This window comes from Schistocerca gregaria, chromosome 1, assembly GCF_023897955.1.
Source record: "Schistocerca gregaria isolate iqSchGreg1 chromosome 1, iqSchGreg1.2, whole genome shotgun sequence".
NCBI classification, from domain to species: domain Eukaryota; kingdom Metazoa; phylum Arthropoda; class Insecta; order Orthoptera; family Acrididae; genus Schistocerca; species Schistocerca gregaria.
In genome coordinates this window covers 241,101,367-241,120,132 of record NC_064920.1, presented here as the reverse complement: position 1 = coordinate 241,120,132, position 18,766 = coordinate 241,101,367, and the positions used below count along the sequence as shown (strand labels likewise).

The window sequence follows — 18,766 nt, the reverse complement described above, 5'->3', positions numbered from 1 at the left end:
GTGGTTACTGAGATTTTCTTTTCTGTCATAGCTGTTTTACCTCTTAATTTGAAGTGTGCACAGCAGGAAATCATCTTCAAGGTTATAGATAAAAAATTATTGCTTTAATAAACACAGCAAAGTTAAGTTCAAGAAGCTTCTCTTAGCTTAGATTTGCAGGCAATGTGGAGTTCTACGTTTATGTTATTTGATATTCATCAATAATGACATTAAAAAGGTTGAGTGAAGTTATAAAATACAAATTAATTTTCTTTACAATCTTTAAATTGTTCACCATTATTTTCTTGTGAGATAAGTGTCGACATTTTTAATATGTTTAAAACTTTGTCCTCAAGTGGAAGAAAATAATAACTTTTGTAAATATGAGACACTCAGATATGTAGCTTTATTTCAGATTCATATTTACTTTATTGTAGAGTGTCATTCTAACCTCCTTAACATTGGATTGTTAATTAAGTGGCAATTAAATAGCAATGTTTTATACAAAAGCCTGTATTCCTTTGAAATATTTTGATTTGTATGAAGACTAGTTTCCTATTTAAAAGGAACAGGTGTAGATGGATAACCACAATGGAATTTATGCAAAAATTTAAAACAAAAAATATGGTAATTTCCTGTTCTCCACTCACATTCTTCTGAACTGTTTGCACAATCACAATTTCAGTACTTGGATGTTGTTTCTTAGTATGACATTGCAATTTTGATCTCCAACATATAGAACTAACAACTGAAGGTAATGGACTTCACTATCAATCTGCATTTCCCACTTACGAACATTCCTTCACCACTCAGCATTTCTTCTGCACTGTACAATTTTTCTTCATAAAGGCATAATAAACTCATGACATTCCCTTACAAACCCATAAGAAACTGTACATTAGGCAGAAACAAAATTTTAACAATGTAGTCTGAGGTAAACAGTCAAATAAACATCACATTACCATAACAGCAAAAATTAAGTAAATATCTGGAAGGAAAAATAAATATGTATATATTTGTCTTCTTACAAAATAACAAAACAAATAATTAACAGAATAAATGCTTTAGTGCATTCAGTGAAAACATCAAATAAAGTCAACCACTTGGATCTTCACATCTCTTCTGTGAATCTTTGATTGTAATGTGTCCAAGACCAGCAATATCTAACTCATGAGGTAAAACCCTGTTCTGTTCAGCTCGCTGGGCTAATCGGTGATGATTGTGTGACACAGACCACAATGGTGGTAGGTACTTGGGTTGCATTGTTTCAAGAAAGTGTTCTCGCCACATTCTTTCTAACTGCACCAAGCCGCCCATACCATCTTGTTTAAAAAATTCAACCACTTTCTGTCCATGTGGCTGGTAGTCTTGGTTAAGTACACTGAAATTAATATAATGTAATTACCATAACATTTTCAAGAGTATGTCTACAAATGGAAATGTGTTAACGTAATGAGTTTTTTTAATTCATGACATCAATCTAAAAAAGGAAGTTACTATGTAATTTGGTATAATAAACCATTGTTAAGTGGAAAATACAGGATGGAATAACGACAATATCATGAAAAAGAAAGATTGCTTCACACCATATAGCAGACATATTGAGTCGCAGATAGGCACAACAAAAAGACTGCCAGACACATAAGTTTTTGGCCGAAAGTCCTTCATTGGAATTACACAACATACACACATACTTGCACAAATGCAACCCACATACGTGTGTGTGTGTGTGTGTGTGTGTGTGTGTGTGTGTGTGTGTGTGTGTGGAGGGGGCTCTAATTCCAATGAAGGCCTTTCTGGCTGAAAGCTTGTGTGTTTGACATTCTTTTTGTTGTGCCTATCTGCGACTTAACATCTCCACTACATGGTGTGTTACAATCTATCCTTTTTGTAACATTGTTATTCTTAACCAGAATAACAATTAATATGTTACAACAGAATAATTAAGTAATATTTTTCCCAGATATATCTCAGTTAACAGAGAAATCTGTGACCAATTCATGCAATGGACGTGAAGAACGAAAAACTGCCACAATCATAATACTGAAAACATTAAATAGGACCTGTTCCGCTTGGATGTGGTTAGATTTTTAACCTTAGAACAAAACAATGAGAACAAACAAACATACACAGATTGCGATGTAATTGAGAGATGTTCCAAGACAACAACAAATTATATATATAATCATAAACTTACTACACAACTACGTAATACAATTACAGGTTGATGTTTGAAATGCGCAACAGCTTGTTGCTGTCTGGGATATCCCAAAATTATGCACCTATGAGTGTGTTTGTGTTTCCTATAGTTCCATTGCTTTGTTCTAAATGATAAATACTATGCAAGTTTGCAAGCCAACGTGATGCATAAATTACTAGAGAAGAGACGACAACTGTAGGAAAAAGAGTCTTTCATTGGGACAAAGCATTCTTTAGCTATGGGGAAAAATAAGGGATTCAAATTATGAATTATTTTGAAAAATTTATCATACCTGATTGTTGTACCTTCTTTTGTTAAACTTATTTACTCATTAACGCTGCAGGAAAAGACACATTAAATTGCAGACAGGCACAATTAAAGACACTTACACAAAGCTTCAACCTTCATCAGCAAAAGAGAAGCATGCCATTCATGCACACAAGCAGGCCCTGGCCTGAGCTGCAGGAGTTGGTGGTCATGTGCGCATGAGGTGTGCTCGCTTGTATGTAAGAATGGTGTGTGTTTCCCTGATTTTCTTTTGCCAATGAAGGCTGTGGCTGTGGGCTTTGTGTAAGTGTATTTTAATTGTGCCTGTCTGCAACTTAATGTGTCTTCTTTACAGTAAGTAGCACTTTATCTCTTCCTACATTGTGGAGTTTCCATTGTTTTATTTACACATCAGTATCAAATTGTATACTTATCTCATACATTTCCATAAATGATTTTTTTTTCTCTTATGGAGGTGTAACACAATTTTCTTGGGCTCCAACAGAAAGCATTACTGAGAGAGTGAGGCACTGAGAAACTAAACAAGATTCCAGGGTATGATGAGGTCCCTGTCAGAACCCACACAAAATCTCAAACTATGGTAGCTCCCATTTTAACCACAATATAAGATAACAACACATTTTTGTCTTCCATAATTATGTGAATGTATCTTAATTCATTTGAGAGCTCCCAGCCACAGAAATTTGTTTTGTTTTCATCTGACATGAGCGCTATAAGTGAAGGGAGAACAGCAAAATTACGAAACGTAAACATGGGTCACATGGCAGTGTTGCTAACAGTGAAATGTGATTTACCACTAAAAAGCTTATTCCGAACCAATAGGGACCACTAGATTTTTTTGGTGCATTTAACAGAGTCATTAGATGATAATCTTTTTGAGCACTGAGTATGTTGAGTAAACAAAAATATGAAACAATCCAATTTTTTCTTTGCATTTAAAACTAGAATTGTATTACGAACTACGTCACGGTGAAGTTATGTAAGAGAAAATAACAGCTCAGATCATCAACGTCTTCCTCGACAAAAGGTTCACCGCCAAAGGCAGAAATAGTAACGGATGAAGTACATTCAAATGCTTTATAAGCGTAACAGTTCCGATTTGCTTCAGCAATTCTTTTGGCAGTTCATAACTGTGGCAACATTGTTTCTTCCTTCCCATTCCTGCTCGAATTCAATAACTCTGATTTCACTCCATTTCTAACTTTAATTTTAATAATGTTCATCTGACTAAAAACTCCTTCCACTTCAACCACAGTAACACTAGCCATACATACTTCATAAGAATCAATATCAGAATGTCTTTTTTCAAAATTTAATGGACACCATTGATAACACCAACCATTACATTCACATTGTGTAGGCCTATACCCTGCAGCTTGTTTTAGATGTAATTTTAATTCTCCAAGCATCTCTCTAATTGCTGTTACAATAGACTGTGCATTACAATGCTCAAGGTCACCTAATTTAAGAAAAAAAGTTGAAATGATTGTATTGGTTGCTGCCTTGTAATGTACTACTGTTATTCCTAAACATTTTGTCACACTAATGTCTGTTAATTCATCAGTTCGAATGTTGTACATGCTGTCACCAATATCATGACACAAATTCCCACAAAGCAAGACATTAGTACATAATGAGATTTTCACTCTGCATCGGAGTGTGCGCTAATATGAAACTTCCTGGCACATTAAAACTGTGTACCGGACCAAGACTCGAACTCGGGACCTTTGTCTTTTGTGGGCAAGTGCTCTACCAACTGAGCTACCCAAGCACAACTCACGCCCCGTGAGTCGTGCTTGGGTAGCTCAATTGGTAGAGCACTTGCCCGCAGAGGCAAAGGTCCTGAGTCGAGTCTTGGCCCGGCACACAGTTTTAATCTGCCAGGAAGTTTCAAGACATTAGTACATGTTTCATAGCTCCCCTATACATTGCTCTATGTAGTTGAAGTTTTCTGTCAATGTCTGTGAATTTACTTTTTCACAAATCACTTTAGTGATAACCTGATGTGATCCCACAAGGGCTGGAAACAAATAATGCAAGGGAACCTTCGGCTTAATTCCCTTCTAAAGATTCTTTCACATTTTTGAAAGGTAGTTCTGTCTCACACTAGAAAATGGTACTGCAGCGCTCTCTCTCTCTCTCTCTCTCTCTCTCTCTCTCTCTCTCTCTCTCTCTCTCTGTGTGTGTGTGTGTGTGTGTGTGTGTGTGTGTGTGTGTGTGTGTGCCACTGTAGCTTAATATACTAACAGCCTTGCCACAGTGATAACACTGTCTCCATCAAACCACCAACTGCTGTCGACCTTGGATGGGTCACCTACCGTGTCTGTCAAGTGCCGTTGACAGGCATGTTGCACTCAGCTCCTGTGAGACCAACTGAGGAGCTACTTGATTAAGAAGTGGTAGTGCTGCTCATGAAAACAGACAATTGTTGGGAAAGCGATATGCTGATCACATGCCCCTCCGTATTCTCATCAGTGATGCCTAAGGGATGAGGATGATACAGTGGCTGGTTAGTACTGTTGGGCTTTCAAGGCCTGTTCGGGTGGTGTTTGTTAGTTTTTTGTGGCTTAACATGTCGGCATAACACGCTAACCAAATACTACAACAAAATTTACAATATGCTCGTGTGCCATTGCCTTGAATTCTTTCTAGCCAGTCAGCAAATTTACTGCTGCGTAGCCATTCAGCATGAAATTTCCTGTTGTACTGCGCCTTTACTTTTCAGATATTCAGCACTAAAACAATATCCAATGATATAAAAAACACCACATTATCACTGCCACTACAGGTATGCACTATGCATGCAGTCGCAGATTCATTAATACTAGAGCACATAACAATACGGAAAAGAGAACATAATCCATGTATTAAAAAATGTTTATATGGTAAACATTTAAGAGCTGCTAAATGTCAGCAAATAAAACTATTTCCTGTATACTGAATAGATCAAGTGATGTTGCCACTTACGTGATGACAATGTCACATGGAGACTACTCCCCATTACAACTCTGACTGCCCTGCACATGCATGAATCTGGCAGCATGGGCGCACCAGAAAATTTTTTTCAGATAGCATCTGGGTGCTTGCAGCTATTGCTTATACATCTAACAGCCATACATCGAGTAGGTAAGAATCAGGAGAAGGCATTGCTCATGCGCAACTTCAGCTACGTGCTTGAGCCTGCTGGCAACAGCTCAAATGAACATAATTTAAACAGTTGTGACGCCATGCTCTTCGAAAGCAGTCTGTTGTTACGAAGTATTACATAGTCTTCATCCTAAAGCCTTAGACACATTTTGCTGTTGGCAGACTCTTGCGTGTGCACTGTGTTTTGTTGCTGTAAATGGCACATTTTCTTTGCAACTACAGTTTTATGTTGGTGTTGTTGGTGTTTTTCTCACATTTCTGTTTTATTGCTTCACTATTATTCTGTAGTATCAAACTAAAGTAAAATATGTCAGTTCTTAACAGTCAAAATAGTAATGTCAGTTCTTAACAGTCAAAATAGTAAAATTTTAACTCAAAACTAAAGCAATGAAAAATTCCCAGAATTCTAAAAAATTCCTGGGTTTTTCCCAGTATTCTTCCAGATGAAAAAATTCCTGGGTTTTCCCAGATTTTCCAGTGCTTATACACCATGCTGGGGGAAAGGACACTACAACAATTTTACTCCCACCCCTGATACTGAGACCTGCCCAAATAATCTCCCATGATGCAGCTTCAAGTTCTATTTCGGTAGTTTTAAGGGTACATGGTACTTATAAATGGTGGAGAAATCAAAAATTTTTTATGACTTTATTAAATTCTATAGTCTTTCCTGATTACACTGATATAAGAGGGAAACATCCTACGTGCGAAAAATATATCTAAAAACAAAGATGCTGTAACTTACCAAACGAAAGCGTTGGTATGTTGATACAGACCAAAAACACACAAACACACACACAAATTTCACGCTTTTGCAACCCATGGTTGCTTCATCAGGAAAGACGGAAGGAGAGGGAAAGACGAAAGGATGTGGGTTTTAGGGGAGAGGGTAAGGAGTCTTTCCAATCCTGGGAGCGGAAAGACTTACCTTAGGGGGAAAAAAGGATAGGGATACACACACACGCGCACACACGCGCACACACACACACACACACACACACACACACACACACACACACACACACACACACACACACACACACACATATCCATCTTTGCCTTTAAATATGTCTGCTTGTGTCTGTGTATGTGCGGATGGATATGTGTGTGTGTGTGTGTGTGTGTGTGTGTGTGTGTGTGTGTGTGTGTGTGCGCGCGCAAGTGTACACCTGTCCTTTTTTTCCCCTAAGGGAAGTCTTTCCGCTCCCGGGATTGGAATGACTCCTTACCCTCTCCCTTAAAACCCACATCCTTTCATTTTTCCCTCTTTCCTGACGAAGCAACTGCCAGTTGCGAAAGCTCGTAATTCTGTGTGTGTGTTTGTGTGTTTTGTTCATGTGCCTGTCTGCCGGCGCTTTCCCGCTTGGTAAGTCTTGGAATCTTTGTTTTTAATATATTTTTCCCATGTGGAAGTTTCTTTCTATTATATATATATATATATATATATATATATATATATATATATATATATATATATATATATACAAGCAGACATATTTAAAGGCAAAGAGTTTGGGCAGACATATCCATCCGCACATATACAGACACAGGTAGACATATGTAAAGACAAAGAGGATGGGCAGAGATGTCAGTCGAGGCGGAAGTACAGAGGCAAAGATGTTGAATGACAAGTGATGTACGAGGGACGGCAACTTGAAATTAGTGGAGGTTGAGACCTGGTGGGTAATGGGCAGAGAGAATATATTGAAGGGCAAGTTCCCATCTCCGGAGTTCTGACAGGTTGGTGTTAGTGGTAAGTATCCAGATAACCCGGATGGTGTAACACTGTGCCAAGATGTGCTGGCTGTGCACCAAGGCATGTTTAGCCACAGAGTGATCCTCATTACCAACAAACACTGTCTGCCTGTGTCCATTCATGCGAATGGACAGTTTGTTGCTGGTCATTCCCACATAGAAAGCTTTACAGTGTATTCAGGTCAGTTGGTAAATCACATGGGTGCTTTCACACGTGGCTCTGCCTTTGATCGTGTACCCTAAGGTAAGGTAAGGTGTTCCCTAAGGTAAGTCTTTCCACTCCTGGAATTGGAATAACTCCTTACACTCTCCCTTAAAACCTACATCCTTTCGTCTTTCTCTCCTTCCCTCTTTCCTGATGAAGCAACCGTTGGTTATGAAATCTTATATAGACACACACACACACACACACACACACCAAATTTTAGTTATGCCGCCACACCCCTTTTATTTCTGTTATAGAGACCAGTATTATCTCGAAAAGGGCTGTTAACTTTCTGTTTCCAGCGATAATACTTATGATACATAGTATATGTTGGTAACAGTGCAGCCTTCTAGTGTCTATAAATGATTACCTTTGCTAGTATTTAATTTAATAAAAGGATATTCCCTGGTAACCAGTTCACGAACAAAGCAAGCCACCCTGTTGAAAGTAACCCACGTATCAGTTCTTCAGGGAAGAAACTCCCACATGGCACGGCTCCTTGTGATTCAAATTTTTGTGTTAATGTTGACACTGTTTGTAGTGGAAATGTTGTTGTTGTTGTTGATGATGTGGGAACCTTCTTTGATAAAAGAAGTGGCAAAATGTAATCAAAGTGATCTAGGCTATCTGGAAATAATTGAACAACAAAGTAGCAGGAAGGGTTTAGCGTCATAATTAGTTAGATCCTGAAATAAATCTACCTCGAAAATGATTTCGAACATTGTGCATCATTCATATGATGTGAATTTGAAGTTGGTGTATGCAATGCGTGCAATAGGAAAAGGAAAAAAGGCTGCTCAAATGTTTTGTGGTTTGATGGACCTTCTTCCTCCTCCTCCTCCTCCTCCTCCCAGTAGGTTCAGCAAGTACATAAAAATACTTCTAGGTGCCTCCATAGTTGTGTCTAAAGGATCTATGAAATGTGTGGAAGGAAAAACTGTAAATATTAGTGGAACCATGGACATTGCCGTTGCACTGGAATGGATGGAGAGTTGCCTTATCTAAAGAAAAAACCTTGTGTGCACTCCACACACAGTCAGGTACCTGGGTAGCAGTCTCTGATGTGTAGTGCACATCTGACAAATTTAGAACCCTACAGTTCTCAACCTACAGTGCAAGTCCAGGAAGTCACAGTCTAGCGTGGCTGCAAACTGTGAGTTTTTTTCAAAATCTGCACACAAGGCCAGTCTTCTCAACCTTCTCTGCTAGTCACTGGAATGACCCAAGCATGGCCTCAGAGCCCAGATGACAGGCACTGTTTGTTCTGACGTGCATCACAATCTGCAGGTGGTTGCAGCCTGCTCCCTCATTGACTGCTAGAACAGCCTCTTCTACCTGTTGAATGAGGCCTCCTGGAACATACACTGAGGGCACCCTGTGTTTTTTCCTGTCCCTTGCTGCCATTTCCCTCAGGGATACCATTGTTCCCATACATTCAAATTGGTGAGGATTAATAGACTGCTATCCCTCTGCATTTGACTCCAATAGACACAGGACAAAACAGATTTCCCCAAAACTGATTAAGTGTGTCCCACTGGCTCAGTTTCAGTGAAAGACAGCTCCTCGAACTTGTCGGTTAGTGGGATTGGTTTAACACCATGAGTCCTCCCCGGTCCCCACCTACCCCGTACAGGACGCCTACATCTATCATTGACATGCCACTCAAACTAAAATGGACGAGTAACAACACATCTCATACTTCCTGCAGAAGAGGTGGCAGGATCCACAAGAGAAGATAGTATTGACTTTCAGGAGCTCTCCAAACTCACTGATTCGCAGCAGCTGCCAATCATATGACATTAGTCAGGCAGAGTTCCAGCTGCTTATCACATGTCAACCAACTCATCCAGTGTTCGATAAGAGTATTTGCAGTGGACCTGCATTGTGGCTGGTGTAATGTATTACAGGACAGTGAAAAAATAACTTTAAACTAAGCATGCTTCCACTGGGTTACCTGAGCCTTAGTTTTGATGTCATACTTATAAACTCTTGTTTCATCACCTATCTTGACATGTTTCAGTCAGCTAGCAACTCCTGAGCACCTCACGTTCACCGTTGTTTTTGTTTGAAATTGTTATTGTTGTGGTCTTCAGTCCTGAGACTGGTTTGATGCAACTCTCCATGCTACTCTATCCTGTGCAAGCTTCTTCATCTCCCAGTACCTACTGCAACCTACATCCTTCTGAATCTGCTTGGTGTATTCATCTCTTGGCCTCCCTCTAAGATTTTTACCCTCCATGCTGCCCTCCAATACTACAATTACATTTTAGAATTAGCATACCAAAAAAAATTTGTGGCATGAGGCAACTGATACTTCATCTTCATCTTCATCTTCATCATCATCATCATCATCATCATCATCATCATCATCAGAGACTTATCCAATTAAAATTTGGTGAGCATTCATAATCATTTCTTTTCTTTTATATTTTCATGATTTCATTGGCTGATGATGTGATGGGGCATCCAGGTACTCGTGACTTTTCAGAATATTCACAACCTTCTTTGAAACACTTGTATAACTCATAAACCTTGTTTTTACACCAAGCAGAGTCACCAAAAGGAATATTTAACATTATTAAAATTGTGCTGCACATTTAACACAAATTCTCTGATCCACGTATATAAAATAAGTAATCACCGTGTCTACCACATCAATCTAACCTTTTTGACAGCTGGAAACAGATTAAACATCTGATATGGCTGACACAGTACACACAGTTTTCAGACGCCTTCATCAATACAACAATGAAAAAATCATGCAAATCAGACAAATTCAATACGTTAAGTTACAAAATTCTAGTTACTTTTTGAATACACCTCATATAAAATGAACAAAGTACTAATTAATAACTGAAGTATATAGTTACCAAGTTTCAACAACAGATGCCTCCTCCAACATTTCTGGAGTCAGTTCCACATTATTTTCTCCTCTCTCTTGAAAATAGTTTAAAATTTTCTTCTTAATCTCTTCTTTGCGTGCAGGCGGAATTTTATCTCCATTTCTCAGCAGAGCTACTGCTGCAGAACGAACTTCTTTCAATCCAGGAATATTATAGGTCTATAAAAAAATGATATCCTTTACTTTTTGGACTCATTTCAGATTTCTCTTTCAGCACTGTCCCATTCATAAACAAGTGAAGTCAAAAATATAGTTTTTACCACTTTTGATATGGATACTTGTACATAGTTATTCTCTCAAAAATAGTGCTAATTTTATACATCTTATAGGTGTTTACCTTCAAGTTCTCTTTTGTCCCTATTGGGGCATCACATTTTTTTGCAAGTGTTGTTCTAAGGGACAAGTCATGCCAATTGCTGAGTTGATGGCACTCCCAACAGAGCAATAAAACATCATGTGATGTGTGATCTTTCATTACAGCTGCAAAGAAAACATCAGATGAAATACGGTCATACATTCTAGTTGCAAAAACAAACAAAAGACTTGGGTACATGGTATTAAACATATGGAAGTGGCCTGGATTATATCTCTAAAAAATACTTTGTATTGATTCGATGTCAACTGCTTGTTTCAGCTGTGACCATGATGTGGTAGATATATTTTCCTTTGTGTCCACATTCCAACTGTCTACAAATAAGTATCCATCAACTGCCTTTCCTACTGTAAAAAGTAAATAAAATTATAATTTTTTACATTGTCTCCACAGCAGAGCATTAGCTGTACTGAAGATAGAAAAATGGACATGTTCATGTTGTGAAGACAATGTTTCATAATCACTAAAAGTACACAAATAAGCTGAGGTGTTAAAAAACTTATCAGCCATTGACCATGAAGGAAGAACAGTACGACCATCAACTTACAACATTTAGTGTATTCTTGGATCTGAAGGGGGGTATGGATTGGGGACTCGGGGTTCCTCGTAACAACTCACAACTGGTTCCTTAGAAGTCGTCGTCTCTCCTCATCCACGCACCCCCACTTTCTGCCTATTTCCCAAAATATAAAAAAATAACTATCCTGGCCATTCCAAAGTAGCTCCACAGAGTGCATCTCAGCCCTGGCTGACCAGCACCTCCAATCTGTCACACAGTGCCTCCTATGCTGCATAAGCAATATCAATCACTTCCTGGAATGTCTCCAATCCATTGCCACCCTTCTCCCACTGGAAATTCTCCTTTTCACAACTGAAGCAACCTCACTCTACACAACCATCCCAAATACTCACGGCCTCTGTGCCCTAGAATTCATCCTTACCCATACCTACCTTACCTTTGAGTGATAGACCTACAAACAAGTCAGAAGGGGGCTGGGGGACAAGAGCGGGGAGTTATATATTAAAAACAAAGATTCTAAGACTTACCAAGTGGTAAAGTGCCGGTAGACAGGCACAATAAAATAACACACAAACACACACACAAAATTTCTAGCTTTCGCAACCAACAGTTGCTTCTTCAGGAAAGAGGGAAGGAGAGGGAAAGACGAAAGGATGGGGGTTTTAAGGGAGAGGGTAAGGGGTCATTCCAATCCCGGGAGCGGAAAGACTTACCTTAGGGGGAAAAAAGGATAGGTATATACTCTCGCGCGCACGCGCACACACACACACACACACACACACACACACACACACACACACACACACACACATATATATACACAGACACAAGCAGACATATTTAAAGGCAAAGAGTTTGGGCAGACATATCCATCCGCACATATACAGACACAGGCAGACATATGTAAAGACAAAGAGGATGGGCAGAGATGTCAGTCGAGGCGGAAGTACAGAGGCAAAGATGTTGTTGAATGACAAGTGATGTACGAGGGACGGCAACTTGAAATTAGCGGAGGTTGAGGCCTGGTGGGTAATGGGTAGAGAGAATATACTGAAGGGCAAGTTCCCATCTCCGGAGTTCTGACAGGTTGGTGTTAGTGGGAAGTATCCAGATAACCCGGATGGTGTAACACTGAGCTAAGATGTGCTGGCTGTGCACCAAGGCATGTTTAGCCACAGAGTGATCCTCATTACCAACAAACACTGTCTGCCTGTGTCCATTCATGCGAATGGACAGTTTGTTGCTGGTCATTCCCACATAGAAAGCGTCACAGTGTAGGCAGGTCAGTTGGTAAATCACGTGGGTGCTTTCACACGTGGCTCTGCCTTTGATTGTGTACACCTTGCGGGTTACAGGACTGGAGTAGGTGGTGGTGGGAGGGTGCATAGACAGGTTTTACACCGGGAGCAGTTGCAAGGGTAGGAGCCAGAGGGTAGGGAAGGTGGTTTGGGGATTTCATACGTATGAACCAAGAGGTTACGAAGGTTAGGTGGACGGCGGAAAGACACTCTTGGTGGAGTGGGGAGGATTTCATGAAGGATGGATCTCATTTCGGAGCAGGATTTTAGGAAGTCGTATCCATGCTGGAGAGCCACATTCAGAGTCTTATCCAGTCCCGGGAAGTATCCTGTCACAAGTGGGGCACTTTTGGGGTTCTTCTGTGAGAAGTTCTGGGTTTGAGGGGATGAGGAAGTGGCTCTGGTTATCTGCTTCTGTACCAGGTCGGGAGGGTAGTTGCGGGATGTGAAAGCTGTTTTCAGGTTGTGGTGTAATGGTCCAGGGATTCAGGACTGGAGCAGATTCGTTTGCCACGAAGGCCTAGGCTGTAGGGAAGGAACCGTTTGATGTGGAATTGGTGGCAGCTGTCATAATGGAGGTACTGTTGCTTGTTGGTGGGTTTGATGTGGACGGATGTGTGAAGCTGGCCATTGGACAGATGGAGGTCAACGTCAAGGAAAGTGGCATGGGATTTGGAGTAGGAATAGGTGAATCTGATGGAACCAAAGGAGTTGAAGTTGGAGAGGAAATTCTGGAGTTGTTCTTCACCGTGAGTCCAGATCATGAAGATGTCATCAATAAATCTGTACCAAACTTTGGGTTGGCAGGCTTGGGTAACCAAGAAGGCTTCCTCTAAGCGACCCATAAATAGGTTGGCATACGAGGGGGCCATCCTGGTACCCATGGCTGTTCCCTTTAAATGTTGGTATGTCTGGCCTTCAAAAGTGAAGAAGTTGTGGGTCAGGATGAAGCTGGCTAAGGTGACGAGGAAAGAGGTTTTAGGTAGGGTGGCAGGTGATCGGCGTGAAAGGAAGTGCTCCATTGCAGCGAGGCCCTGGACGTGCGGGATATTTGTGTATAGAGAAGTGGCATCAATGGTTACAAGGATGGTTTCCGGGGGTAACAGTCTGGGTACGGATTCCAGGCGTTCGAGAAAGTGGTTTGTGTCTTTGATGAAGGATGGGAGACTGCATGTAATGGGTTGAAGGTGTTGATCTACGTAGGCAGAGATACGTTCTGTGGGGGCTTGGTAACCAGCTACAATGGGGCGGCCAGGATGTTTGGGTTTGTGAATTTTAGGAAGTAGGTAGAAGGTAGGAGTGCGAGGTGTCGGTGGGGTCAGGAGTTTGATGGAGTCAGGTGAAAGGTTTTGTAGGGGGCCTAAGGTTCTGAGGATTCCTTGAAGCTCCGCCTGGGCATCAGGAATGGGATTACCTTGGCAAACTTTGTATATAGAGTTGTCTGAAAGCCGACGCAGTCCCTCAGCCACATACTCCCGATGATCAAGTACCATGGTCGTGGAACCCTTGTCAGCCGGAAGAATGATGATGGATCGGTCAGCTTTCAGATCACGGATAGCCTGGGCTTCGGCTGTGGTGATGTTGGGAGTAGGATTAAGGTTTTTCAAGAAAGATTGAGAGGCAAGGTTGGAAGTGAGAAATTCCTGGAAGGTTTGGAGAGGGTGATTTTGAGGAAGAGGAGGTGGGTCCCGCTGTGATGGAGGATGGAACTGTTCCAGGCAGGGTGCTGCCCTCAACACAGGAGCAATATCTACTTTTTGACAGTCATCACAGTTCCGACATCAAGACATTTCCTACCCTACAGCTTAGGCATCCACAGTGAAAGTATCTTGTTCCATTACCAAAACCCTAATACCTGTATGAATGACCCCCTCCACCCAAACTACTCCACAGATCTTATTCACAAACAAACAAATATCATAGGTTGTATTGTTCTATCATTTTCTGATTACCATAGCTCCCACTTCCAAAAAGCTAAGAAGCAGCTCCCCACCCCCTCCCATTATAAAGTACTATTACCACTCAGGCCTTGAATGACTCAACACACTACATTGCTCCACCAAGGATATGACTTTCTCTAGTCTACCAATGAAATGAGATTCTCTCTCTCTAATATCATCCTACTCAATCACTGTCATGTTTTCCTGCCCTCCCAACCTCGTTGTACAGCCATACGATATTCCCAGACCAACACTCCTTCCTATAGGTTCTTCCCAAAGCGAAACCTGCCCCACACACCCACTCACTATCATCCACTCCAACCCCACCACCAATGACCACTGTAATTTCAAGGGATGCGCAATTTGTGACACCACACGATTTGCAACTAATACATGTTCACTTTCATGGGATGGGAAATTTGCAACACCACACTAACATGTGTTCAGTGCAAAGTGTTTTAAACTGGATGAGCACATGGATGGCATAAAGCAACTGTCTGCCCTGGGGCCACCCAGTTGCTGAACATTCTCTATACCATGACTCAAAAGATTTGAATCTGCTACATTACAAGGGCTATCTGGAACTTCCCACCAAATACCAGTTTGCCTGAATTCTGGAGATGGGGACTGGCCCTACAACATATCCTCACATCCCCTTTCAACATATCCTGCCATCGCAACTCCCTCCTGGACTAGAACACCCTCTCTTCTCCATTATCACTTTCTTTTAACATTCATTTTTATTATTAGATTTTTAATGTCTTACTTATTGCATCTTATTTAATTACTTTGTTGATTGCTTTTAACTTCTTCACCTTCATTCTGCCCCCCCCCCCCCTCCCCAATTGATATTTTCTGCCACCTCCCTGTCCTTTTAGTTCTTAATTGCACTCTTCATTCAATTTCTCTTCCTCTTAACATATTCTTACTCGTCACACTTGTCATTATCTGTGGACTGAAGCTGAAACTGTGGTAACAAACATACTACCTTTGACTCTCTGATAGCTCCCCTTTACCTTTGCTTCCCTCATCCCACAACAGGTGGGGTCCTATCATAATCAGATCAGGGTAAGCAACTTTTATTTTTTTAACTTTCCCTGGCCTATTCCTCTTTTCTTCCTGAGTGAGAAACTAATTTTTCCATTTTGTGTACTTTTATATGTGCATTCATCATCATCAGCAATGCTAAAAACTTTGCCTCCTAAACATAAGTACTGACCAATGATACTGTCTCATATTTTTACAGTTTTTTGAGTTAATGTTTCCTGTGACAGAATGGATGAACACACTCAGTAAATTTACCATTAATTCAAATACAGGAAATATGGTCACAGATAAAGGAGGTTATACTATTCACTGTACTTGCCCTCCACCAGTTTCCGATTTCCAATGTCATTTTATCAACGATTTTCATTTCCTGATTTTTACTGGAAATTTTTGTTTTATATGTTTTACAAGGTCTTTTTTTCTATTTCTGTTCCCAATAATCTTGTCAACAGGTATCACACACACTGAGAATTTCCTCTTCATGTCCTCTCCTTAACTAAAACAATGCCAACTGGCAAAGCTGGCAATCAGCAACACAATATGACACATTTAAAATGCTCTTCAGTAATTGTAATGGGAAAATAAATTGTGCACTTTGCATGATCTATCCTTTTCACTTTAACCATCATAGTTAGAAAATGATTGGCAACATCTGCAACCCTCTTTTTGTTACTATCTGCAGTTTTTTTGTCACAGATCTTGTATTTCAGCAGGAACTAGCATGCAAGACATCTGATCTTTCATAACACTGCAGTTGAATCCAGTTTAGGAAATATCCAGGGTGAATTTAAGGCCTGCGACAATCAAACACTAAAGCAGCTATTACACAGGAAAAATACAATGAAAAGCAGAGTACCAAGTGGATGACGTTCCAGTTCAGTGGTGCACTGGAGACAATGTATAATTTTAAAAGTATACAAATGAATTAAGTGCACTTACCTGGGAAGTATTTCCTGTATTCACGAGGAATAATATTTTTTCGCAAGTATGACTCTGTACGACCACAAACAACACAACAGTTGTCTTTTACTTGGGTGTAGTAACTTCCCACTTCTCCCACGGCTCTGCCTGAAGGTTCAAATCGCAACCTTACAGTGAATGGGTCCTCAGTAATCAGGTCACCAAGATTGTTCTGTATGTACCTTAAAGGGAAAAAATTGTTTAGAATGTTAGATTTATCAGGAGATTAACTCACAATTATCTTCTGCAACTTTCATAATATTACATATTCTACCAAAAATTTTGAACCATCCGAGATTTGATTTCTCAAGTATTGCACAATATTTCACGCAAACAGTGCCATCTAGAATCTCTACTCTCCAATGTGTTGCAGGTACATTGTTATTTGCAAAAAGTAATTCTAATTTTTGAGTGAGTGAACAAAATACATTCAGAGTATCTGCTGAATCACCATACTGGATGTGCATACAGTATAAAGTATTAAAGACAAGTGCTAATCATTTTTCTTCTGGAAGAAAGCAGTACATCTACTTTATTATCAAGTTAAGAGTATTAACAAAGATGGACAAACCTGTGTAGATGTGGTTATTTGCTTCAAGAAACTGCAGTATATATGGCATAAAATGACACTATAATTGAGGGCATGAGATACACTGTGTCCAAAGAGAACTGAATTAGTTACTTACATCTGACATCTGCACAGAAATGCTCAGGTGTTGGTGCAACACTGGAACACCACTAAGCATCCACTGCATGATAGATAGCACACAGAACTTTTTTGTGCAGTTCTCCAAGAGTACACTCCAGTCAAAATTGTCAGATGCTTTCTTTAAATCTACAAATGCTAAAAAGAAAAGTTTCACTGCCTTCAATCTTTCTTCAAAGAAAAATCAGAAGGTTGGTACTGCCTTGCGCATTTCTGCATTTCTCTACAACTCAAACAGACCATTCTCAAGAAGACTGCCATTAGTCGTCCTATTCTCTTGCAAATAGTTTGTGGCAGTATTTTGCATTTGTGTCTAATTAAACCAATGGCTCAGTAACATTCACACTTGTCAGCAACTATCTTCTTTGGCACTAGAATTATTACATTCTTCTTGAAGTCTGAGGGTGTTCTGTCTTTTTCATATATCTTGAACATAAACATGAATAGTTTTGTCATGGTACATTCTCCTAAGGATTCTGAGGAAAATGTCATCTACTCCAGATACCTTGCATTTTTAGTGCTTTGTAAAATATTTGCTCACTATCACAGAGTCAATCCCTCATCGTCTAATTCGTCCTTCCTTTACAGAACTTGATGTTTGGGTTTGTTCCCTTTGCACAGCCCTCTGATTTATTGCTTCCATCTTTTAGCATTCTCTTCTTTGCTTAGTACTGAGTTTTCATCTGAGCTATGAATATTCAAACAGCTGTTTCCCTCTCTTGTAAAGTCCGTTTAATTTTCATGCAGATGGTATCTACCTTTCCCATAATCATGCATTCTTTACAGCTTTGGATTTTCCCCCTAGTCATTACTGCTTCTCATTTTGCTACTTTTATCAGTCTCGCATTTTAGATGTCTGCGTCAGTTGCTAAGTTTTTGAATTTCTTCTTTTGTCAACTATGTTCAATATCTTACGTGTTTTCCAAGGATTTCTATGAGCCTTATGTCTTTGGCTAGTTGCTCCTCTGCTGCCTTTCACTACACCACTTTTGAAGCTGAACTTCGTATTATATTGTGTTACATCAATTCATCAAAAACATTCTGCTTTCATAAACTGTCAGAAATCAATTTACTTTTATTGTTTTAATTTTTTTATTATTTGTCTTTAACTAATAGCTCATTTTAAGCATTAACTATTTCATTTTCCAATTCACATCATCTACTTTTCTATACAGCCACATTTCAAAAAGCTATTCACTATTCTTCACATCTTTTGGGTGATGATGTTTCACCTGCTAATTTGTGGATTCAGTGAATATTTTCTTTTGTCCATTAAAAAATGCCTTTGTCATTGCCATTTTCGTTTTTACTTCTTAATTGCAACTCAATGCACTTTTTATTGTCTCCCAAATGTGAGGGGTATTTCATAAATAATGCACATGGTGGTATTACTGTGGACTGTTTGCTGCATCATCAAAGAAAATTACATCAGATATAGTTGGGAAA

The 18,766-nt window shown here is 39.8% G+C and overlaps 1 protein-coding gene across 2 annotated transcripts in view; it reads right to left on the bottom strand.

Moving 5' to 3' along the window:
- Positions 1 to 361: 361 nt before the first annotated feature.
- The window catches only part of LOC126338887 (exonuclease 3'-5' domain-containing protein 2), a 28,624-nt gene continuing 10,219 nt past the window's right edge, over positions 362 to 18,766 (bottom strand). For both annotated transcript variants that reach the window (XM_050001587.1, XM_050001586.1), the window contains 4 exons: positions 16,594 to 16,796; positions 10,814 to 10,956; positions 10,445 to 10,635; positions 362 to 1,360 (listed from right to left, as the gene is read on the bottom strand). In XM_050001587.1, coding sequence (XP_049857544.1) covers positions 1,075 to 1,360; positions 10,445 to 10,635; positions 10,814 to 10,956; positions 16,594 to 16,796 — 823 coding nt within the window. In that variant the 3' untranslated portion in view covers positions 362 to 1,074. The remainder of the gene's footprint in view (positions 1,361 to 10,444; positions 10,636 to 10,813; positions 10,957 to 16,593; positions 16,797 to 18,766) is intronic.